This window comes from Argentina anserina, chromosome 7 (assembly GCF_933775445.1).
Source record: "Argentina anserina chromosome 7, drPotAnse1.1, whole genome shotgun sequence".
Classification (NCBI taxonomy): Eukaryota; Viridiplantae; Streptophyta; class Magnoliopsida; order Rosales; family Rosaceae; genus Argentina; species Argentina anserina.
The window spans coordinates 8,842,548-8,866,487 of NC_065878.1; the positions used below are offsets into that span (position 1 = coordinate 8,842,548).

The 23,940-nt window shown below is 37.7% G+C and overlaps 2 protein-coding genes across 3 annotated transcripts; one reads left to right on the forward strand and one right to left on the reverse strand.

The window, feature by feature from the left end:
• Nucleotides 1-7,972: 7,972 nt before the first annotated feature.
• LOC126803524 (uncharacterized) lies at nt 7,973-9,571 on the reverse strand. The gene is made up of 6 exons (XM_050531317.1): nt 9,271-9,571; nt 9,057-9,176; nt 8,530-8,843; nt 8,435-8,488; nt 8,216-8,329; nt 7,973-8,122 (listed from the first exon to the last, which is right to left on the reverse strand). Exons 1-6 carry the CDS (start codon nt 9,569-9,571, stop codon nt 7,973-7,975), a joined length of 1,053 nt encoding a protein of 350 aa, XP_050387274.1.
• Nucleotides 9,572-11,065: 1,494 nt separating this feature from the next.
• On the forward strand, nt 11,066-20,143 carry LOC126802335 (ent-kaurenoic acid oxidase 2-like). Of its 2 annotated transcripts, XR_007672933.1 has the most exons (9): nt 11,066-11,385; nt 15,613-16,090; nt 16,168-16,434; nt 16,883-16,972; nt 17,049-17,127; nt 17,260-17,366; nt 17,461-17,582; nt 17,674-17,851; nt 20,013-20,143. XR_007672933.1 is itself a non-coding variant. In XM_050529949.1 (8 exons), the coding sequence occupies exons 1-8, from the start codon at nt 11,117-11,119 to the stop codon at nt 17,792-17,794; spliced, it is 1,533 nt and encodes a 510-aa protein (XP_050385906.1). In that variant the 5' UTR covers nt 11,066-11,116; the 3' UTR covers nt 17,795-18,056. The 2 variants fall into 2 exon arrangements, 1 of the variants encoding a protein (XP_050385906.1); XM_050529949.1 differs by lacking the exon at nt 20,013-20,143 and having other exon boundaries at nt 17,674-18,056.
• Nucleotides 20,144-23,940: the final 3,797 nt, after the last annotated feature.

A 23,940-nucleotide genomic window follows, 5' to 3' on the forward strand; every position in this document is an offset into this window, starting at 1 on the left:
AAGCAGGTCACTAAACGCAACTAGTGAGATCAGGGAAATGGAGAGAATTTCGGTCATACTCCTCCTCCGTTCGATGGGACTGGTTACGAGGATTGGAAATTGATGATGTAGGCATCCATCAGTGCTCATGATAGCAAGTCTGGGTGATGCATGTTGGTAGGAGGGAAACCTTCGCTAGAAGAAGTTGATGCCATGATTAAAACCGTGGAAGATACATCTAGTGATGGTGTTATTAGATCAAAAGAGGAGCTAATCCTCAAAGATTTTGCTAAATGGACTCCAGAAGAAATTGCATACAGCGAGGCAAATAATGCTTTGTATCATGCGTTGACTAGAGATGAACGTCAAAAAATCAAGTACTGCATAAATTTAAAAGAAGTGTGGGATACACTTAGCTGAATTATGAAGGTAATAAAAAGGTAAAAAAACATAAACTGCAATTATTACTAAAAGAGTTTGAAAACTTGTAGATGAAGGATGATAAATCCATTGATCAATATCATAAAAGGGTGATTTTCATTACTGGAGACATTCGTTCACTTACTGTTCGAAAAACTATTCCTGAAGATGAAATAGTGCTCAAGGTTATGAGATCTCTTCCACCAAGGTTTGAGACAAAAGCTATCACAATCTCGGATGCCTATGATCTGGATGAGTACACGTTGGTAGAGTTAATTGGAAACCTTAGAATATATGAAGTAGACTTAATGGCAAAGGATCAGAAGAAGGTGAAATATGTTGCTTTCAAAGCTACAAAAAAGGTAGAAACTTTAGAAACTCAAGATCTAACTACTGCTGTATTAGCTTTAATGACTGTAGAATTTAAAATTTTCTTAAATAGCAAAAAGAATTCTAGGAATAAAAATAAATGGTCTGATAATAAGCTTGATAAAACTAATGGTGCTACTTCCTCCCAAAAGAAAAATCAAGCTGAAATTCAATGTTTTGAGTGTGGAAGAATAGACATATTGATGTCAACTGTGGTAACAGGAAGCAAAAGGAATAATAGAAGGTCCTAAAGTCGTCATGGAGCGATGATGATGAGGAAGAACTAAATGTTGCCTTCCTCGGTTCAGTCAAGTATAGTAACAGTTCAAGTGATGAATCATCTGAAGATGAAGATGAAGAAGTGGTAAATAGGTATACAAAATTATATAATGCTTCTGTCTTTATGGTTAACAAAGCAAATACGCTTGAAGAACAGGTTGAACAGCTTAAATGTGAATGCATTGATTTGGAGAAACAGTTGAAAGCTTCCAAGAATCTATGGGTACAAGAAAAGGAGGAAATGACAAAAGAAACAATGAAGCTTCAAATAAGTAACTCACAATCGGACTGGACGAATAAGAAAAAGGACATGGAGCTTGAGATGGTGTCCCTTAAGCAACATGTAAAATTGCTAAATGAAAATACAAATGACCTCACGAATGAGATATTCACTTTGTAGGAAAAACTATTAAGCAGTGAAGATAAGCTGATTCAAATTAGCTTAGACACAGTAACAAAATTGTTCAAAAATGTAAGACCATTCGGGAGCACTGAAGGACTTGGTTATTCCATGTTGAACGACACTTTTGTGAAGGAAGACAAAGTGGTGACCAAAGATTTGGAGGTAAAGCCTCTCAGAGCAAATATGTTAGTAAGATACATTCTGCACAAATTTCAGGTATGAAAGAGTAGTATGATAATTATGGTACTAGTTCTAAATTCATACATACTTGTCACTTTTATGGTCAGACCGGGCACTATAAATCAAAATGCAACAAGTTAAGAAGAAATAAATCTGATGATAGGTTTGTTTATCTTGAGACAAAATTAAATGAGCAAATGGGAATGATACACGATTTTCTTAAATATTTCTAAGAAAAGCAAAATTAGGCAGAATTATCATGATGTCTTGTGTCTTTTAACGTCATTAAAATTCTCTGATGACAGTGAAATTGATTTGCTTCACATTGTAGCTACTTGCAATGTAGCACTTACAACTCTTTCTGACAGGAAGGAAGACATGTGGTATGTTGATAGTGGATGTTCTAGGCATATGACTGGTAATAAGCACTGGTTTACTAAATTTGATGATCAGTTCACTGCAGGGAAGGTCACATTTGGAGATGGTAGAAAAGCCAAGGTACTTGGCAAATGAACTGTCACTACTTCAAATATTTTGTAGATGGACTGACAACAAACTTGATGAGTGTCAGTCAATTAGCTGAGCATGAGGATGTGTGGTTCAATAGTGAACGTTGTGTTGTTCTAGATAAAGGAAAGATGTGTGTCATGAAGGGGCTAAGAGAGCGAGATAACTGCTATCATGTATATGCAAATAATGATAATACATCATCGAACTGTTTTGTAGGTACTACTGCTGAGGAAGAATTGAACTTATGTCACAAGAGACTTTGACATGTGAAATTCCAAGATCTAGTGACTATCACAAATAAAGAATGCATCAGAGAGCTACCTAAACTTAAAGGGACAACAAATCTTATGTGTAAAGGCTGCAAGTTAGGTAAATTGACAAAAACCTCACATAAAGTAATTAATTCTACTACTACTACTACTAAGGTTCTTGAGCTTCTACATATGGATCTTTTTGGACCAGCTCAGCCAGAGAGTAATGGAGATAAAAGCTATATATTAGTTGTAGTAGATGATTTTTCTAGGTATACTTGGGTAAATTTCCTTAAAGATAAGTCTGAGACCTTTGAGGTTTTCAAATCTTTAAGCAAACACGTGACTAATGAGAAAAGCAAAGATAATTTTAAAATAGTTAGAATCATAACTGATGATGGTACTGAATTTAAAAGTTCTATGTTTGATATGTTTTGTTCTAAACAAGGAGTTTTTCATGAGTACTCGGCACCCACTACTCCACAACAAAATGGTGTGGTCGAAAGGAAAAATAGATCCTTACTTGAAATGGCCAGGGTCATGTTACACTATGTAGGAATAAAAACAACCTTTTGGGCTGAACCTGTAAGTACAACTTGTCATACAATAAATCGTGTTATTTTAACAACTGGCTCTGATAAAACTCCTTATGAGTTGTGGAAAGGAAAACAACCTAATATCAAATACTTTCATGTGTTTGGGAGTCCTTGTTTCATTTACAAAAATCGAGATTATGTGTCTAAATTTGAAACGAGGAGTGTGTCTGGGGTTTTCCTAGGGTATTCTGTTAACAGTAGAGCTTATAGAATCTACAACAAAGAAACCAAGTCATTTGTGGAAACCATAAATGTGGCAATTGATGGTAACTTTATAAGACATGTTTGTCAATCCACACAAGTTTCCTGGTCTGATCAGGAAAGTTTTGTTTTGGTAACATTGACTTTTACATGATTGATTTTCAAATTGATAATATCATTTCTGATTTGATCTATGCCTTATTTTGGTATATGTCTATTTCATACCTTATATTATGCTGTTAATTATCCTTAAATGTGCTGATCCATATTTCATGGCATGAAAGGAGATCTGAATTCTCTTTGGCTTAGTCTCTATATATATGGCCATAACATGAACGAGTTAAGGTGAGCTTTTTAGATTATATGTTTGAGATATATAGGTGTGATAGTGCATGTGTTATGCGATGTCAACTGTATTCATTCATAGAATTAGAATATTTCTCCCACTAGAATCGTAGATTGAGTGTTCCTGCATAATAATCTCATTGAGATCAATTTTGTCTATGCAGGTGTGTGTGTGTGTGTAAAATCCTGTAGCAAGGAGATACTGGCTCATGAATGAGTTTTAGAATATCATTTATGTAATTCAAGTTAGTCGTGTTGGCTAATAAAGAGATCTTAGGAGAGTCTCTACTTGTAGAAGTCATATTGTAAACATCATTCATAGTAAAAGGATTGTGTGGACTATGTTAAAGTCCCGTAGTGGTTTTCACCAAATATTTTTTGGTTTCCACTGTAGACCAATTTGATGTCTTTGTATGTTTGAATTTGTGTGATTGCATATTATACAGTCTCTTCAATACTTTTAGCTACTGCAGTTTATTCGTTAGGCAATGTAAGTTATACAATGTTGTGCATCACTCAGATTCTGTATATTTTAGAACTGTGCAGTTTGTGCACGTGGTGATGTGGGGAAGTGAGTCAATGCGGGAGCTGCTTGGTATAGCTTGGGATGTTATTCATGCATGCATGTTTGCAAAGTTCCCTGCTCGAGCGGACCAAGCTTGAGGTGAGGAGCAACGGCGTCCAGTAACCTTCGCAGCTTTACAAGCAACCTAATTTATATGGTGACCTTCAATCGGTTATAAGAAAGTTATTTGTATCAAAGTGTAACTTCTATAAATAGGCTTCAGCTGAATGCACCTGGAATCCTCAACGCTTCATATAAGCCTTCTGCCATAGCAAGAAATTCTTCCTTGTCCCTCCATGCTTTACTCAATCAGCTCACTCAAAACATTAAATTCTTACCCTAAGTTGGTTTCTACAGTTCGACTAGTACGTAGAACTCCAGAGGATAGGCAAAGGGCGGCCTAAAATGAAACCTTGTCAGCAGTTCTGCGACATGGAAACAGGCCAATGTCACACAAGCGAAGAACACTGTCACAAGGTTGATAGATCAAACACAAGAATTGTATATGACATGTTCAGTTTTGAATTGGCTCCTATCAAGAACAATTTCAATTATACGCATTTCTTGAAAACACTTCGTTACCAACACACTGACAGATAGACTAGTAATGGTGGCATTTTAGATTTTTGAATAAAACGAACTGCTTCAACGTTTGTGATTGTGACAAGTAACATGAGTTTAGAAGAATTCTAAAGTTCCCAACGGTATGCTTCTTTGGCCTATGTTAGGATGTATGTCACAGCCCTGAAATTCTGAATGATAAAAATTCGAATTCAAAGTCATGAAAAACTCTAAAATAGTCCCAAATATGTTGAAACCATCTTACAACAACAGTGTATCGAAACTGAGTTCAAAGTACGACTAACTCGACTTGAATAATACATTACCAAATTATACACACGAGTATCAAAACAATTAGAAAATGTAATATTCACTCGATTCTCACCGAAAACGAATGAGAGGATCCCTTAGGAAATCCTCCGTGTAAGCTCTTTGAGCCTGCTAACCTCCACCTGCAGAACTATCCCTTACACCATCGATTTGGTACACCGGGATTGTAAATGCAAACCCAGTAAGCTTTACAACTCGTATGAGTAAACTAACATTTAAAATACAACACAAAACAAAGGAAATGTAACACTTCACATTTTTAAAACATGTGTACTCATGAGATCCGGGCAGCCTATCTGGTTAACCCTCATGCTATACACGGCAGACATAACCAACACATGACCAAAGTCTTGGTTCCCTAGACAGTCGCGCGTGGTGCTCACGCGCGGCCCAAACAGCCTCGCGGGACCTCGTTTTCGGCCACCAATACACACCTCATTCCACCTGCATCAACCTACTGCCTAACACCATCTGTCTGCCACCCCACTTCCTCCCAAGCGCCACCCTAGGTGGCGGCATGCGCACCACGAACACTTCCACCCAAACTTCATCAAATCGAAAAACTTACAACATCAAACACGTAGATCACAAGGAGGAGATCGTAACCATACCTGTAGTTAGCCCCAATTCCGCCGGAGACCGCCGTAATCACCGTCGTAAGAACCCGGATTGGTGGTTGAATATCAGAGACGAAATGGATCAATTCGAGCTTCACCGCCGGCGGATTCCTGCCTAGGAGAAGGAGGGAAGACTTGCCGTCACTGCCTCGTGCCCCAGCCTCGCCGACGACGTCGTGCTCGTCGGTGCCACAGCTGCTCTCCCTCAGTGGTGGCTGAAAGACGACGCGGGGTGGGTCGCCACTACCACCGGCGGTGTCAAGCATGGCGGCCGGAGGAGGGAGATTGCCGGATAGAAAGGATCGGCTGAGATGGAAAATCGGGTCGGGGTCGGGCCGGCTCGGTTTCCTTTTTGGTTTTGTGAATTTAGGGTTTCCTAAAATGTCCTTTTATACCTTTCCAAAATCGAAAACCCAACTTCCTTTGCTAACAGCTTCCACATACGACATCCAATGAAGGTGTGCCACGTGTTCACAAACTCGTATCGACGAGCTCTACAACTTTCGTGAAGGAAGTTTTTAGTGATGAGCCATTGAAACGTAATGTTTTTCAGACTTTAATTTCTGAAAATCACATCCATTTCGTAAAGACAACAACGAGAATGTGTAGAATGTGAATTTACTCGAATTATCAAGCATAATAATTTACACGAAATTATCAGAATTCAAACTGGGAAATTCGGGTTATTACAATAGTACGAGCAAGAGTCTTCTAAGTTTCAATACCAGCACAAAAAGACATTGTATGATGCTAAAACGATATTGAACACCAAGACTTATGCATAGAAGAAAAACCCTAGCTCTCTCTTGACCACTCCAGCTAAAACTAAGCGCCGAACTCCTCAATTTTGTTTCGTCCGATGGTGCCTAGATGTGCGGTTGGGCGTTTGGCCTTGTTGTCATTTGCTACCAGATGGGATTGTTTTAATTTTCTATCAACCATAGGGAGTCTCTCCTAGAAGGTTTTCGTCGAGGACTTGAGCGCTGGATCTAGGATGGGATTATGCAAGACTGGCATGCTAGGTTGTCGGAAATCGACTTTTCTTAATCACTCTTTGTGCAATGGTGTCATTGTCTTCGATCGCTGGTGTTGTTGCCAAGGCCACTCTTTTTGGTTTTGATTTTTCTTTGTAGGAGTGCAGGCTTGCGGCGGCGTGGCTTGGTGCGATGGGTGCAGCTGTTGGTGGTCGTGCTTACCAATTGGTCGATAGTGGCATGCCTCAGATGGAGCTCCGCCGATCGGGAGCACGATGGACAAAGGTGGAACTGGGCTGACCTATCTTTTTAGGCCCAAGGTGATTCCTTTGGGTTGTGCTCCCTTGGATTACTATCATGTGCTGTGTTGTTTGGCCTATTTCTATTAATCTATTTTTCTATTGTTAGTTTTTAGTTTATTCCTTATTTCTATGCTTGTATCTGCCATAACATATGCTTTCTTAGTTCGATATGCGCTTATTACCAAAGAATAGTTCGTTGCCGCATACTAGCTTTGAGTTTAGGTTCATAACTTCTTGTCTGATGTCTGTATCAGCGGATTGGTTTGTAATAACTATTTAGGCAACATAAATATATACAAAACCTAATGCAATTACTTGTCCGAAATATAATTATATACAAATACTTCTTGTCAATTCGTGTACTTGTTTAACAAGCATTACATTATGCAATAGACTTTGTTGATGTCCATATCAGTTCTAATAATCTCCCACTTGGACCAACAATGTCTACAACTCAATTGCTAAACCAAGTAACTGTAATTAACAACTAAAGTGTACACAGAAATATTTATAAAATTCATAGTTCATTTCAACTTAGTTAGTTCTCATCAAAAACATTACAGATACAAGAATTAGAGTAGATCAAAAATAGTTTAAGTGATTAGAGATGACATACAGGAATTGTTGCAACCACATAAGCTCATGATGTGAAAGAGTGAGTATATTTTGACATGTATATCAGCTTAGATAGTAAAAAAATCACAGTCTTGAAAAGATTTAATAAAATCTACACTATATCAGCTAATGCTATATCTCAAAACTTTAAAACTGAAATGCATAGCTGTTGTACTTAACTTTACTAAATGATGTTATATAACTCAACTAAATTCTAATATGCAACAACATAATTAAAAAAAATTCAAGACCACTGAATAAACTTGTAACTGGAATTACTCAATACTTTATTGATCAATTTGAAAATAAAAATTACAAGCTGATTCTTGAATTAAAGTACAAACTAATTAATAGATGAACTATGAAAATAAAAACTGAAAACTCCCACTGACCTTAAGCATATAAATCTGACAAGACTCCCATATTTTGAACATGCTTATCAAAAACTCCAATTGGCAATGTCTTAATGCATGGATCAGCCAACTGCATATATATCTGTATCTATATCAAGCACCTCAACTTGCTTCTTCTTAATTAATTGTTTCACACTATAATATTTTAAAGCTATATGTTTAGAATTATTAGATCTCTTGTTGTATTTACTGCAGCTAACCTTAAATGCATTCTGCACTATGTGACTCAACACTTTAGTATCAGTCAAGAAATTTTAATCCAAATCCCTTCAAAAAATACCCTCATATACTGCTATGGTTTCTACCTGCAAAGTAGAAGTAATAATCAAGCTTTGTTTCATGGTTTTCCATGCTATTAGCTCAATTAGCAAGCATAAAAACATAACTTGAAGTGGATTTCTTAGGATTTGGAAAATTCCCTGCAAAGTCTAAATCAGTGTAATCTTCTAACTCTAAATGTTTAGCTTATATGTAAACTAACATGTAAGACTTAGTTTTCTATAAATATTTAAGAACATTTTTACCTGCAACCCAATGCTCTTGCGTTGGTTTAGACTAAAACCTGGACAAAATTCCAACTAAAAATGCAAGATCATGCGTAGTACAAACCTATACATACATAAGGGCTAAGGCTACCTATAGGATTGGCATAAGGTTTGCTATCCATTGATGTCATCTTCCCCCCATTTTTAGAAATTTTAGACAATTTGTCTCCTTTGCTCATAGGAGCATCACATGGAGCACATGTCTCCATGTTAAATCTCTTCAACACCTTCTTAATGTAATTGTGCTGAGAATGACCTAAAACTCCTAATTTCCTATCTCTCTTAATTTCAATTTCTAAAACGAAGGAAGCTTCACCTAAATCTTTCATGTCAAAATTACTCGACAGACTAGACTTAGTCTCTTTCAATAATTGAACACTGCTACTAGCTAAAAGAATGTCATCAACATACAAACTTATAAAAATAAAATCATTCTTTGCAATCTTTATATAAACACACTCATCAACTATGTTTTCTGAAAAGTCAAAAGATGATATAACTTAATCAAATTTTATATACCATTGTCTAGAGGCTTGTTTAAATCAATAGATTGATTTCTTAAGTCTGCAAACAAGATTTTATTTTCCTGTTTCTACAAAACCTTCAGGCTGCTTCATATAGATAGTCTCATCTAATTCTCCATTTAAAAATGCAGTGTTTAAATCCATTTGATGTAATTCCATATTATAATGAGCTACAAGAGCCATTATTCTAAAATAGTCTTTAGTTGAAACAGGAGAAAAAGTTTCATTATAATCTATGCATTCTTGTTGTGTAAAACCTTTTGCTACAAGTCTATCTTTGTTCTATCTTACCATTAGCATCCCTTTTAGTCTTAAACACCCACTTGCAGCCTATAAAACTTTCATGTTCAACTAAATCCCGCACTTTGTTCTTAGACATAAAAATTATCTCTTCCAGCATGGCTTGTTCCCATTTACTAAAATCACTGCTATGTTGAGCTCGCTTGTAGCTCAAGAGATCATCATCTTCTACTAAAGCATCTTGTTCCTGTAAATAAACCAGAAATGGACTATTGGCACCATATGTAGGATTTCTAGTCCTTTGAGAACGTCTAAGTGGAGGTTTTTCTATAGCTTGAGGTTCTAAATCCATATTTTGAGATTGGTTTTCTAATCTGCATTTGGATGCTGAAAATCATCTAAGTTTTGCTCTGCTACATGAACATTAGGTTCATGAACTGCATTTTGTATATTTAACTGACTTTCTTGATTTAAACAAAAAATTGATACAGTAGCATCTTGAAACAAAACAAAAGGTACTTCTTTATCTAAAATCTGCATTTTCTGAAACCTCATTAAATTCTAAAGATAAATCTTCAAAATAACTGCTGAGAGCACCTTCATCCAAGAATTTTGCTTGATTTGTTTCCATAGTTTTGGTAGTTCTGTAAGGTGTATTGAGATATTTTTCCTGGAAGCTAAGAGTTTCAAAATTAAAAGAGAAAAAATTCTATATTGACATTGGCTGGTGAATATATATTAGACATTGATTGACTACACCAATAAAAATTATACTAGAATTTAATGTTTTGTTTAAATAAATAATAATAATAGAAAGAAAGAAAGAAAATTAGATAAAATCAGAAAAATAAATAAAAGTAATAAGAGTAACCATAGTTAGAGTAATAAGAGTAATTTTCTATAGTAGGTTAAAGGGGACACGTGTCACATAAATAACTAGCTGGGAATGAAAGTGGGGAGCAAATTTGCTCTCGGCATTCACTTATCGATAATAACATGATCGATAATCTAATCTCCCATTCTTGTTTGTTTACTTGGGAGTTAGGACGTGGGAATCGATATCGGCATATTTACAAAATCAAGAGTCCAAGATGCGTTAAAGCACATAGCACAGTGCGCTTTAGTCGCCGAGCGAGAAACGTGCAACATCTGATGTATATATTTTGGAAAATACTGAGGACGGCTTAAATAGGAAAGGTGCTCTTAGATACCTAGATACCTTGCCAGTTCCTGCCAACATTTCGTTCTTCTTAGTTCAAGTTTAAACTATATAACTAATACGATCATGCAAACCATTCATGCACGCTCGAATACAATATGGGTGAGGGTTGGAGGATCTCAACTATATATTCCCAAGCTTGGAGGTTTTTGTCTCATACATTTGTAAGTTTCTGGAGAATATAACGAGCTCATTGCTTCTTGACAGGTGACATACAGCTCTAGGAAGGGCATTATCCAGAGTCAACATTGACTATATGAACTCAAAGGTCCCAACTACTCCCGCGTAGGAACATGTGTGCATTATTATCCAAAATAAAGAATTCAAGATTTATTGAATTTCATCTTAAAGTTTTCTTCTTCTGTTGGTGGTCAATATAACAATATGGTTAAGTTTTCTCGATAGAGAATAATATCGTTAATTAGGACAATGAGATTCTATTAAGTCGAGAACAAGACGTTAATCTCATCTGTAAAACGAGATTACATATGGGTCTGTTATAAAAACCATTTTTGTATGTTGCAGCCCCATCCCCGTAGGACCATTATCTAGGAGTGTAATAAATGGCAAACTGATAGAGTTAACCAGACAGAGGAAGAGATATCCAAGTGTCTTGAGACTCTGCGTTTCTCTCTGTAAACGTTTTCAAATTTTCTGAGAGTAATCACAAGCACAATCATGGTGCTTTTGGGAGCAGTAGGGTTAGTGTTGGATGACTCCGGTTCTCTGTGGACTGTGGTTTTGGTCACTGCAAGCTTCGTGGGTGTTCTACTGGCCTTGAAGTTGGAGACTGTAAATTGGTGGCTCTATGAAACGAAGTTGGGGGAGATACAGTACTCTCTCCCACCTGGTGACTTGGGTTTGCCCTTCATCGGAAATATGTGGTCTTTCCTCAGAGCGTTCAAATCCCACAACCCTGATTCCTTCATCAACTCCTACGTTTCCAGGTATATTACCATTCAATACATACGAGTTCATAGTAATGTTTTTGTCAAATGAAATGATACTTGTACTCTCAGTTTAAGTGTGTCTGATGTTTGATGTTTCTGCAACGTATAGCTTATATTTAATATGAAATTTTGAGCTAGGATGAAGCATATAGTTTTTGTTTTTGATCGAAATAAATCAAATAATACTCACTGATAATGAATCGCATACAGTTAACATTGTCGCCATATTCATCAACTTCGCTTTGTCCCTGTTATTATTATTATTATCTTTGGTTACATCTAGCTCCTATCATTTTATGTCCAATTTTGTCATCTGTCATAGATTTCACATGTAATTTTTCACTGTGCCTCTCTTCCTTTATTTCTTCGCGCTATATAAACTGCACCAAAAGACTGATTTTCGTGATAATTATAAATGATGAATCACGGGACAATGTTAGTTTCATCGTTATAAACTGCACCAAAAGACTTTTTTTTCATGATAATCATGATTTTTGAACTTCATTGGGCAATGTTAGTTTCATCATTTTGTCTTTGATTTGAAATAAAGCATAATTTATTTTGAAGCTACGAATGTGATAGTTTGAAAATTGACAATTGAGTTTTAAAAAAGTCTTGAGATTTAAGAATTAAGAGTAGAGTAGACATTCGATGGGATGAGAATTTATATATCTTTATTTTTACACATAAAGATTGATAATGTTGTTGATGATTTAAGGGTATTTGATCAGTTAATGGCATCCACCCACAAAGGACAAAGGGTGTGCCTTCCTTTGAAGGGTTCCTACTTTCTCTGTTTTAAAAGTTGTTTGACCTTTTCTTTCAGAATAGAAATGGTTCCAAGTGTTGTAGTGCAAAAGCTGATGCCCCTTGAGGACTTGAAGTACTAGCAAGTAGCAACTAGTTCTAGTGGGCATAATATATAGTGAAATCACTTTGTTTAGGGAAGCAGAGGAAAGTTGACACTAGGTAAATGAAAATCAAGTTGCAACCCTGAGTATTAAGTTTTCAAAGTCTTGGGTTCATTCGCTAACTTCTTTGATAGCATGGCATGCAATTCATTATTCTCTGTACAGTTTAGTTTAACTTTTCATATTCTTAAGGCTGGTTTCTCTATGCAAACGCAAAGAAGAATATTTAGGTAGAGTTAAACGATAGACAAGTATCTGGGCGATTTTCATTTGAGGATATGTGTAGATAATTGGTTGCCTATGTAACAACCCCAAAATTTCGAGCATTAAAAACTCAAATTTTCAAAGTCGTTAAACACTAAACAATCTCAATGAAATCGAAATCATTTAAAATGTCACAGCGGATCATTACTGAGTTCTCAATACAACTCAGACAAACCAATTATTACAACCCAAATTTATAAATCCATACATAAAAATGGAAATGTAATAATCCTCACAATCTCTCACAAAACTCACATATAATCCTCACAATTTCTCACACACAAACCACTCAAGAAATCTCACCACAATCAGGGTACGAACGACTTCGAATCTCCGGAGTCGTCACTCAATCTCCGCTAATCAGTACCTGCGGAATTATCCCCTACACCATTGAATTGGTGCACCGGGATTGTAAACACAAACCCGGTAAGCTTATAGCTCGTATGAGTAAAATCACAATACAGTTCGCATATCAATATATACGAAAGATCACAAAACAACAAATATAAATGCCCTCATGAGTCAATAGTCAGCCCATCTGGTTGACCCAAAGAAATATGAAATAAAACGCTCATGAGGAAATTAAGTAACCCTTCTGGTTACCCAATGCATTTATAATACGGGTACCAAGAACGCTGGTACACATCTGTTACCCCTCTCGTAATACACCGTTGATATTGGATAGCCACCCGCTACCCAACATCCAAAATAAACTGAGTACCCATGAGCAGATAACCACCCGTTACCTCACATGCAGTACTAAGGCAGACAGACTAGAGCTCTAACTGTATCGTAACTTTCGCCCGGCCAAAGGCTAGGTTTCGACTTGCCAAACACGTACAATAATCTCACATCATATTGTACCAAAAATCAGGTCCGAAGACAATTCACATTTTAACAATCTCAATGTTAAAAAAAAATCACGTACAATAATCTCACATCATATTGTACAATTCAAATCTCATGCTCAATAGAATCACAATAAAATCATAACAGTATATTATATAGCAAACTACATATATTTGTACTTATTTACCATTTATACAATATATATATATAGTCCACTATATCTTATACATGTCATATTTCACCACACATGCTCAATTCACAACTTCCGTCATCGAAATGACTATTTTTAATGAATTAATAACAGTACGTAATTTAATGAACTATATATATATATATGTACTTATTACCATTATACTGTATATATGTAGTCCACTAAATTATATACATGTTGTAATTCATTTGATAAACACACTTGCAAAAATGTTGAATCACCACGAGGGTAGATTCGTAATTCAGTGAGATTTTACTCACCTTATCGACTCGAGCGTAATTCCACAATTCCCGATGATAATTCATTTCCTCGGTTTAACGATCACCTTGAAAAGATAAGAGAAGAATTTAGAATCGTTTCGTAACCTTTAAATGCCGAAACAGTAATAATCGGTTACTGTTCAGCAATTTTCGGTTTTACGAAGTTACTGTTCATTGGTACTATTCACTGTTACTATTCCCGGATACTGTACAAATATGCAATTAATACGTATTTCTGTACGTATAAATATTTATACGTATTTATGTAGGTATAAATATTAATACGTATTTCTGTACGTATAAATACGATTTAAATGTAAATACAAATTCAGTAAATAAAATTTACTAAATTACCCTTTTACAAAATTACTTTTTACATTTACTGAAAGTAATTTATATTTACATTTACCGAAGGTAAAATTTAATTACATTTACCGTAGTAAATAAAAATTACATTTACATTTACCGTACACAGTAAATTACCAAAATACCCTTATGTCAAAACTGTTCCCACCGCCGCAAGTGGCGGCGCGTGAGGCACACGTGCCACCTCCGGCGGGCCGCGCGTGGGGCCCACGCGCCGATGCCAACCAAGGCGCGTGTGATGCCACCGCCCTGCCTAAACCCTCCCCCTCCTCCTCCTCTATCTTCCTACGGCCTCCGCCTACCCCTAGGCCACCCCTAGTCTCCTCACGCGCCGCCTCTAGGCGGCGGTATCTCCCACCCTCCTTCACTGCCGATTTCTCCCCCAATCTCTCCAATTCGAATCCCTAATCTCCCAATCACTCCCAAATCATCAAACAACACACACAAACATCAAATCCATCAATTCATACCTAGTTAAAACCGTGGAGGCTTCGATTTCTTCGTTGGTGATGTTAGGGAGACCGGCGTGGTCGATGCGAGCGGAGGTGAGGCCGTGTGTGGCGAAGATCGGGGAGAGGTCTGTCGGAAGGGAGAGAGAGAAGGAGGGAGCTCGGGTCGAGAGGGAGATGGGAGGAGAGAATCGGCGAGAGGGTGAGACTCGGGGAGAAGGAGAAAGAGAAGGAGAGAACCGAGAGAGGGAGAGTGCTCGGGGTCGAGAGGGAGAGGAAGGAAGCCGAGAGAGGGAAGGGGGAAGAGAGAAGAGAGAAGAGAGAAGAGAGAAAGGGAGAGAGCGGCGGGGAGAAGGAGAGAGAGAGAAGGGTTTCCAATAATGGAAACCCTAATCTGAAAAGTTTCTATTTATACTCGTTTCAAAAATCGGAACTAACTTCCGACGTTAATAACTTTTACCTCCGACGTCCGATTCGAACATGTCACATACTCCCGAACTCGTATCGACGAGCTCTACAACTTTCGTGAAGAAAGTTTTCGCAACCGAGCGACGGAAATAAAAGTCGATAAATACTTTCGGAAACGTAACGTTTTTCGAATTAAACGTTCCGATTACGTTTTCGTTGTCGATTTCCGACGTTTATAAAAGAAACGAACACACTTTAAAATTTTCAAAAACTTATAACTTAGGAAAAGTATAATGACTCGTCCCGAAAAATCGGGTTATTACAGCCTATGTGCTGAGACTGCTGACTACCACTATAGTTGATGGGGTGTTGGTCACACTCAATCTTGCTTGTTTTCTTTATGCCCCACTTCTTTAGGTACCTTTTGTTGATTTTAGGATTTGCATCATCAAAGCAGATTGTTGTATGGTTCATTTTAATCTAAATCACATCACTGAACTATGCAGATTTGGAAAAATTGGAATCTACAAGGCCTACATGTTTGGGTTTCCCAGTGTCATTTGCACAGTGCCAGAAACATGTAAAAGAGTTTTGACAGATGATGACGCATTTAAGACCGGGTGGCCTGTTTCCACTGTGCAGCTGATCGGAAGGAAATCATTCATTGGCATCTCTTTTGAAGAGCACAAGCGTCTGAGAAAATTAACAGCAGCTCTGGTCAATGGTCATGAAGCATTGTCTGTGTACATGACGTATATCGATGATATTGTTGTATCATCTTTGGAAAAATGGTCCACCATGGGAGAGATAGAGTTTCTAACTCAAGTCAGAAAGCATACTTTTAAGAATATTATGTATATCCTCCTTAGTTCAGAGAGTGAGCCTGCATTGGAGGCTCTAGAGAAAGAGTATACAACACTTAACTATGGAATTAGAGCCATGGCTATCAACATTCCCGGATTTTCTTACCAAAAGGCACTTAAGGTAGAGGACTTAATTACAAGTTGGTTTATATTTCATCAGACGACTGTATCTTATCTAACTTAATCATTATATTTCAGGCACGGAAAAAGCTTGTTGCTATATTTCAAACTATTGTGAATGACAGAAGAGCTGAGAAGAAGGCCGAAAATTTTACGAAAAAGAGGCAAGATATGATGGACTCTCTACTGGAAGTTGAGGATGAAGAAGGAAATAAACTTACGGATGAAGACATTATAGATATTCTGCTCATGTACTTGAATGCTGGTCATGAATCTTCAGGTCATACCATAATGTGGGCTACAACTTACCTACAACAACACCCAGAATATTTCCAGAAAGCCAAGGTACTTTTTTTTATAACTTTTTTTCTTCTGCCTTGAATCTTGAGGGCTTACTATCCTCCTCAATGTTTGTAAAATACGCACTTCAGTGTATTCACTGCATGTTAGCCTTATTTGCATCCATACTCCGATACTCGAACCATTCTGTCCATATTTGAGTAACTATAGGCATATTTGACAGGAATATGCCATAATTCATTGTGTCTGTGTACTTCTATTTACACGCAGAATATTTGAGGCTTAACATAGTGTAGAATATTATATCAATGTGTATGTTTATATTGTCTTCTGGAAAAAGGTCCACTGGCTTGACTTATTTTTCTTTTTAGATAGATTCAGTAAAAATGGTATTAGTCGCTTGAACCAGTCATATACTCATTTCTAGTCTAAACTTTCTCCAATGATCCCAAACTCTAAATTCAACTTCCTAATCATGTTTGGCCAACTGCAGGCTGAGCAAGAAGCAATCTTGAAGAGGAGGACACCAACTCAGAAAGGATTGAACCTCAAGGAATACCGAGAAATGAAATACCTTTCCAATGTACATATTAGCGACTCCCCTTTCTCTTTTATTCAGACTACCAACGCATTTCAACTAATCCTTCGAAACTGTATAGGTGATTGATGAAACTCTCCGTGTTGTTTCTTTCGCACCTATGGTTTTTCGTGAGGCAAAAAAAGATGTCAATGTGAACGGTGAGTTTATGATTTTATTTCTGTTATATCATCCAATTAACTGAATTAAGGATACACGTTTTCTCTCATGAGTACCATTGCGTATATGCACTCGAACAGAACATTTAATTTAATTAATGGCTTCAATACAAGGTTATATTATTCCCAAGGGGTGGAAAGTCTTAACATGGTTCCGGAGTGTTCACTTGGATTCTGAAATATATGAAAATCCAATGGAGTTCAACCCTGATAGATGGATAGTAAGTTGTTTTAATTCACTGACAATTAGTTTGATACTAAAATAGAAATACCTTGAATTTCTTGTCTTATGTTTAATTGCTTTTATTGGTATAGAATTATACACCAAAACCAGCAACTTTTATGCCCTTTGGAGCTGGAAGCAGGCTGTGCCCCGGTAATGATATTGCCAAGATGGAAATTGGAATTTTCCTTCACCATTTTCTGCTCAACTATAAGTGAGTCATCTTGTAACCAATTCCTCCCCACAATCAGAATTGTGAATGTTTTTGTTGTTTTCTAATCTTCTGTATGACAATGGTGCTGCAGGCTAGAGAGGCTTAATCCTGAGTGCCCATTAATGTACCTACCGCATCCGAGGCCAAAAGACAATTGCTTGGCAAGAGTCAGGAAAGTTACATCAGAGGAAATCAGAGAAGTAAATATGTAGCACCAACACTTCGACACTCCCCGACACTCCGACCCGGCCCAACACAATGTCTGACGTGTCAGTAATATTGACTTTTCTAAAACTTCCCCGAGACTTTGGCCGACATGTCAAGTCATTATTTTATATAAAAATTAGAAAAACAAAAATAAACATAAATAACTCAAGTTTTGTTTCAATCCCAACATTTTCTTTTCTTTTTTCCTTAGATTTATTTGTTTTGAATTGTTATGCAATGGAATGAACTTTAATCTTTAATTTAACATTATTTCATGTGTTATATATTTCTTTTATGCATTAATAAATATATTAAATTATATATAAATTGTTGTGTCGACACCGTGTCAGAATTTATGATTTTTAGATTTCCGTGTCACGCAATATCGGTATCACGGTATCCGTGTTGGTATTCGTGCTACATAGAGTAAATACATAGAAGGATTGCTCTTGTCATACATAAAGTATGACATAAACAACATTGCTCCTTGTATTGGTTGGCAATTTTGAGCATTCCCATCTGCTACATTCCTTATCTTGCCAGCATTAAATTTAGCAGTCAAAGAGGTCATTAATCTTAGTAGGAACAGAGGCCTAGCATGCACACCCTTCTCAATGAGAGCTGGTGGTAATGATGTGCATTGTGAAAACTAGAACGGTATTAAATCAACATATGCAAACACATATAATCAAGGGCAAACATCCATTTAGTCCCTAGGGTCCTAGGTCAGTATTCGTTTAGTCCCTAAACTTACATTTCCTTCTCTAAATAGTCTTTTCTGTTAAAATTTTCTGTTAATTATTTAAATCAATTAGAATTTGACCATTTTATCCCTAGTTGAGTTTTAAGAGTGTAAGTAAAAAAAGGATAAATCGGTACTTTAGTTAAAAAATAACGGAGAGTTAATGGAGAATTAACGGTTTAGATTGTTTAGGTTAAGTTTTGAAAATTTAAGGACTTTATAGATCACAGCTGAAGTTGAAGGACTAAATAAATCAAGGTTGTAAACCTTAGGGACTATACAGATTTTTGGCCTATAATCAACTTAGGACTTAAACAAGGATTAGAGTATACCTGCAACATTGGCTGAAATTGCCATTGAGTATAACCTTATGTAATTCTCCCAACACGGGATGGTAAATTATATGCTTTTCATAGTGAGCACATGGACCATAAACTCATGTATTTATACATTGTCGATCAAAGAGTTCTAATTGAATCCTAGTTTGTTTCCTTATTGAACTTGAGAATTATATCAGAAATCTAGTTAGATTCTTAGTAAATATTTTGTCTTTATGATTACAAAATATTATTGAACATACATTCCTCGTTCAACTCCAATTGTTTAGATATTATTTGATCAATTATTTAATCCTCAAATCTTATAATTAGAGTATAAGTCCAATATATTCTTTCACATTGCAGGCAGTTTCTGTTTGTTTTGCTTTTGGAAGATGCATTGTAGGCAGGTTATGTATTGTCTAGTAGGGCTGTAAGTAAGCTCGAGCCACTCGTGTTTGACTTGTGTTTGGCTCCCTTTTAGTCCGTTCGGCTCGAGCTCGTAAAGTTAAATGAGCCGAGCTTGAGCTTAATATTAAACCCGACCTTGAAAATGAGTCTAGCTTGAACAATAAGTATTCGGCTCGTTCGACTCGTTTAGCTCGCGAGCAAGCTCGGGTTCAAGAAAAGTTCGGCTAGTTTACTAATAAAAGTTGACTTATTAACTTTTATAGTATGCATACTGTATAATTTAAATGAAAGTTGGTTCCTTAAGACATAAAACGCCTTACTTTAAAATATAATTGAACACTGTAAAAATGACCTTTTTTTCATTTCTTTTCTACATTAATATAAAATTTCATATCTGACAATGTCAAATATTATTTTTTGACACTAGTATGCCACTAAGTGATCGATGAAACCAGTGAGGGAATCTCACTTAGGGTTGTAGAAGTTTCACGCAGGATTTAAGGTGAGTAAATCTCACTACAAAGAAATTATAGTGAGCACCACGTAATAACGTAAAATTATAGTTAGCACCACATCTTAACGTAAAATTATATATGTCGGTGGTGGAGCGTAACCACCATGCGCGACTGCCAGTGGTGGCGCCTGAGCACCACGCGCGGCCGTCTAGGGCGGCGGGTGAACAATGTTTTTGCGTGAACAGTGTTTTTAACTGTAATTATTATTCTTTTTCTAATCACGTTGTTATGCCACTAGGTGACTGATGAAACGAGTGAGAGAATCTCACTTAGGGTTGTGGAAGTGTCACACAGGATTTAAGGTGAGTAAATCTCAGTACAACAAGTCTACCTTTGGCAGTGACTTGCTTTTACGTTAAGACGTTTTTAAGTTAATATTACAGTTTTCATTTAAATTATGGTTTTATTTTTATCAATTAATTTTGGCGGATGAGACCGGAATGGAAGAAAATGTATATTCTGGTAAATTGACGGATTATTGTGGCGGATGGGGCCAGAAGGAAGAAAATGTACCTTCCGGTATAATGGATTATAGGTGTGACTATTATATAATTGTTGTGTAAGAGTCGCTTTGTTTTAGAATGATATAAACATGTGAGGATTGTTATATTGTACGTGATTTTAACATCGAGTCTTGTTAAAACGTTTTCTGGTCTTCGGACTTGGTGATGACATTTAAATCAGGAACCAAGCATTTCGTCGGGTGTTGGTTACGATCAATTAGAGCTCTAGTCTGTCTGTCGTGTACAGCATGAGGGGTAACCAGATGGGCTGCCTGGACTCATGAGTACACATGTTTGAAAAATGTGAATTGTTACATTTCATTTGTATTGTGTTGTATGTTTAAATGTCAGTTTACTCATGCGAGCTGTAAAACTTACCGGGTTTGTGTTTACAATCCCGGTGCACCAAATCAATGGTATAGGAGATAGTTCTGCAGATGGGGGTTAGCAGACTCGGAGAGCTTACACGAAGGATTTTCTGAGGGATCCCCTCATTCGTTTTTGGTGAGAATCGAGTGAATATTACGTTTTCCAATTCTTTTTTATACTCGTGTGTATAAATTGGTATTGTATTATTCAAGCCGACTGAGTCGTACTTCAACTCAGTTTCGATAAACTGTTGTTGTAAGATGGTTTCAATATATTTGAAATTGTGTTAGAATTTTCATGGCTTCAATTCAAATTTTTATCATTCGAAATTCGGAGCTGTGACAGTTGGTATCAGAGCCTAGTTTCCATATTTGGTGATTTATCAATATAATCCAAGAACGATGGCCTGACTACAGCGGATCTTCATCACATGCTCTTCGGTATTGATATGTTACTGGGTATGCATGAGTGTTAGGAGCCTCACCTTAAGGTTTGGTCCTCTAAGTAGAAGTGTTGTGTTGATACTTCAAGTATTTCTTCTCCCTTCTAAACGTCTTGGTTAATATATGCTAGATCTATTTATTTGGATTCGGGATTATACATGTATTGACTAAGTGCTTAAATGTTTCAAGGTGATGAATATAGGGGAGGGAGGGCTAGAGGTCGAGGCCGAGGCCGAGCTAGGGGTGGAGGCTGAGTCCGCAATTTGGAGAATCTTTATGAGGAAGAGACACCACTTGTCGAGCAGGTTGACCCAGAGGTTGTCGTTAGAGATGAGGGTCGTCTTCTTAAGCTAATCATGGACATTAGTAGGCTGCCAGTGCCATCATTTCATGGGGGTTTGGATCATATGGTGACAGATCATTGGATTGAGAGCATGGAGACCTACTTTGAGATGGTGATGTTCTCTGAGATTGAGAAGAGGATGATAGCCACATTCTTCTTGAAGGATGATGCTATGGATTGGTGGAAGAGTACACGGTGGACTATGGATGTGTCCACTCTGACTTGGGAGGGTTTTGTGGAACTCTTCCGAGAGAAGTACTTACCAACTACAGTGAAAGAGGAACTTGAGTTTGAGTTCCTTGCTCTGGTGCAGAGAGATATGACCGCCAGGGAGTATGAGACCCGTTTGGCATAATTGTTTTGGTTTGTTAGGCTGATAAATGTGACCTCCTTGGCTAGAAGTTCGTACGGTGACTTAGGCACGTGTACAAGACCATCATAGCAGCACTTTTTCTGACTACAAAGGAGATGATTTATGAGAGTGCCTTGAATTTGGAGCAGGTGAATAAGACTAGTGGAGGCGATGTGGAGTCTAGAGATGCTCAAGGAAAAGGCAATCGCTTCAGGTGGTGGGTCTACGGGACAGGGAGGTGGATCTTGGAAGAAGCTGAGGACCTATCACCAGACTCCAGCTACGGTGGCGACTCCATCTGTTAGGGCTGCACTTGTCAGACAATTGTAATCAGTGAAGTGTTTCGCTTGCCGCGAAATGCCTATGCCTCAACTTGCTCGAAGCCGAGAAAGCAGGGATGTTTCAGGTGTGCACATGGGGACATATGGCTAGAGATTGCACCCGACCTCAGCAGGGCGGAGAGGAGCACCAGTAGAGGTAGTTACCTGTGGGCCAAGCTCGAGTGTTTGCAATGGGCTAGCGGGGCACATGAGTAGAAGGGACTTTGTCTATTTTTGACTACTTTTCTAGAGTATTGTTTGATACATGAGCATCATATTCTTTTATTTCTAGTTCGGTAGTGGAGGTGCTAAGTTTGATCCCTACATCTCTTGGAAGCTCTTTGTGTGTCACTTCACCTCTTAGAGTGTCTCTTGAGCTTGAGACGATCTGGAATGCTTGTCCTATTGTGATCGGAGGTAGAGAATTCTCTGATTCCTTGATAGTGATTCCGGACCACACCTATGACGTGATCTTAGGAATTGATTGGTTGAGGACACATCATGCCTTGATTGATTGTTTTGACATGGTAGTGTTTTTCCATGTCCCCGATGAGCCAGCTTTTCGTTATCGTTGGCTCAAGTCAGAAAATTCCATGAGGACAGGAGTCTTGGGACATGTTGAGTCTGTGGATAGGGAGATAGTTATCGCAGACATTGTTATGGTGTCCGAGTATAGTGAGGTGTTTCAGGAGATATCGGATTTACCTCCTCGGAGAGTTGTTGATTTCTGCATTGATGTTGTACCTGGTACTGCACCTGTGTCGAATGCACCTTATCGGATGGGGTAGAATGAACTTAAGGAGTTGAACATGCAGATGGACGGGTTATTGGACCAAGGGTTCATTAACCTAGTGTCTTACCTTGGGGTGTGCCTGTGTTGTTTGTGAAGAAGAATGATGGTTCACCACTATTGTGTGTGGACTACAAGGAGTTGAACAATGTGACCATCAAGAATATGTATCATTTGTCTAGGATTGATGACTTGATCGTTCAACTTAGAGGAGCTACGTTATTCTTTAAGATTGTTCTGAGATCCGGATACCATCAACTCAGGGTGAAGGAGGAGGATATCCCTAAGACGGCTTTCAGGACCAGGTATGGACACTGTAAGTTTGTTGTTATGCCCTTTGGTCTGACAAATGCTCCTGCCGTTTTTATGAGTTTGATGAACCAAATATTTAGCATGTGGTGGTGTTCGTTGGATACATCTGAAAATTGTTCTGCAAACTCTAAAGGAAGCAAGGTTGTATGCCAAGCTTGAGAAGTGTGAGTTTTGGAAGGAATAAGTTAAGTTCCTTGATCATGTGGTCTCAAAAGAGGGCGTGTTAGTAGATCCATAAAAGGTGGAGGCAGTGAAGAGTTGGAGTCATCCAAAGACTCCTACAAAGATTCATAATTTCCTTGGGTTGACGGTGTATTACCGGAGATTCATTGAAGGGTTCTCTAGTATTGCTTTGCCTCTGACCAAGTCTACGAAGAAGGATGTTCAATTTGTGTGGGCAGAATAGTGTGAGGAGACCTTCAACGAACTCAAAAACTAGATTGACTACGGCTCCAGTGTTGACAATTCCCACTAGGGTGTGGTTATGTCATTGATAGCGATGCTTCGCATCAAGGCTTAGGGTGTGTGTTGATGCAGCATGGAGGTGTGGTTGCTTATGGCTTTAGACAGTTGAAGATTCATAAGAAGAACTACCCCACTCACGATCTAGAGCTCGATGCAGTTGTTTTTGCCTTGTATGGTGCGATCACCAATCTTCGCTTGCGATCTCTGAAATTGCTCTGTGAAACCTTCTCCTGTGATTCTGACTGCAACTATAAGTCTGGATTCCCAGT

Bases quoted from the DNA above. Each gene is read 5' to 3' on its own strand.
- LOC126803524 (XM_050531317.1), bottom strand. From the start codon at position 9,571: ATGGATTTAGAACCTCAAGCTATAGAAAAACCTCCACTTAGACGTTCT. The intron at 9,177-9,270 runs GTAAGATAGAAC...TTTCAACTAAAG, and splicing joins GACTAAAAGGGATGCTAATG to ACTATTTTAGAATAATGGCT. The intron at 8,330-8,434 runs GTAAAAATGTTC...TAGACTTTGCAG, and splicing joins GCAAGAGCATTGGGTTGCAG to GGAATTTTCCAAATCCTAAG.
- LOC126802335 (XM_050529949.1), top strand. From the start codon at position 11,117: ATGGTGCTTTTGGGAGCAGTAGGGTTAGTGTTGGATGACTCCGGTTCT. The intron at 11,386-15,612 runs GTATATTACCAT...TGAACTATGCAG, and splicing joins ATCAACTCCTACGTTTCCAG to ATTTGGAAAAATTGGAATCT. The intron at 17,367-17,460 runs GTAAGTTGTTTT...TTATTGGTATAG, and splicing joins TCAACCCTGATAGATGGATA to AATTATACACCAAAACCAGC.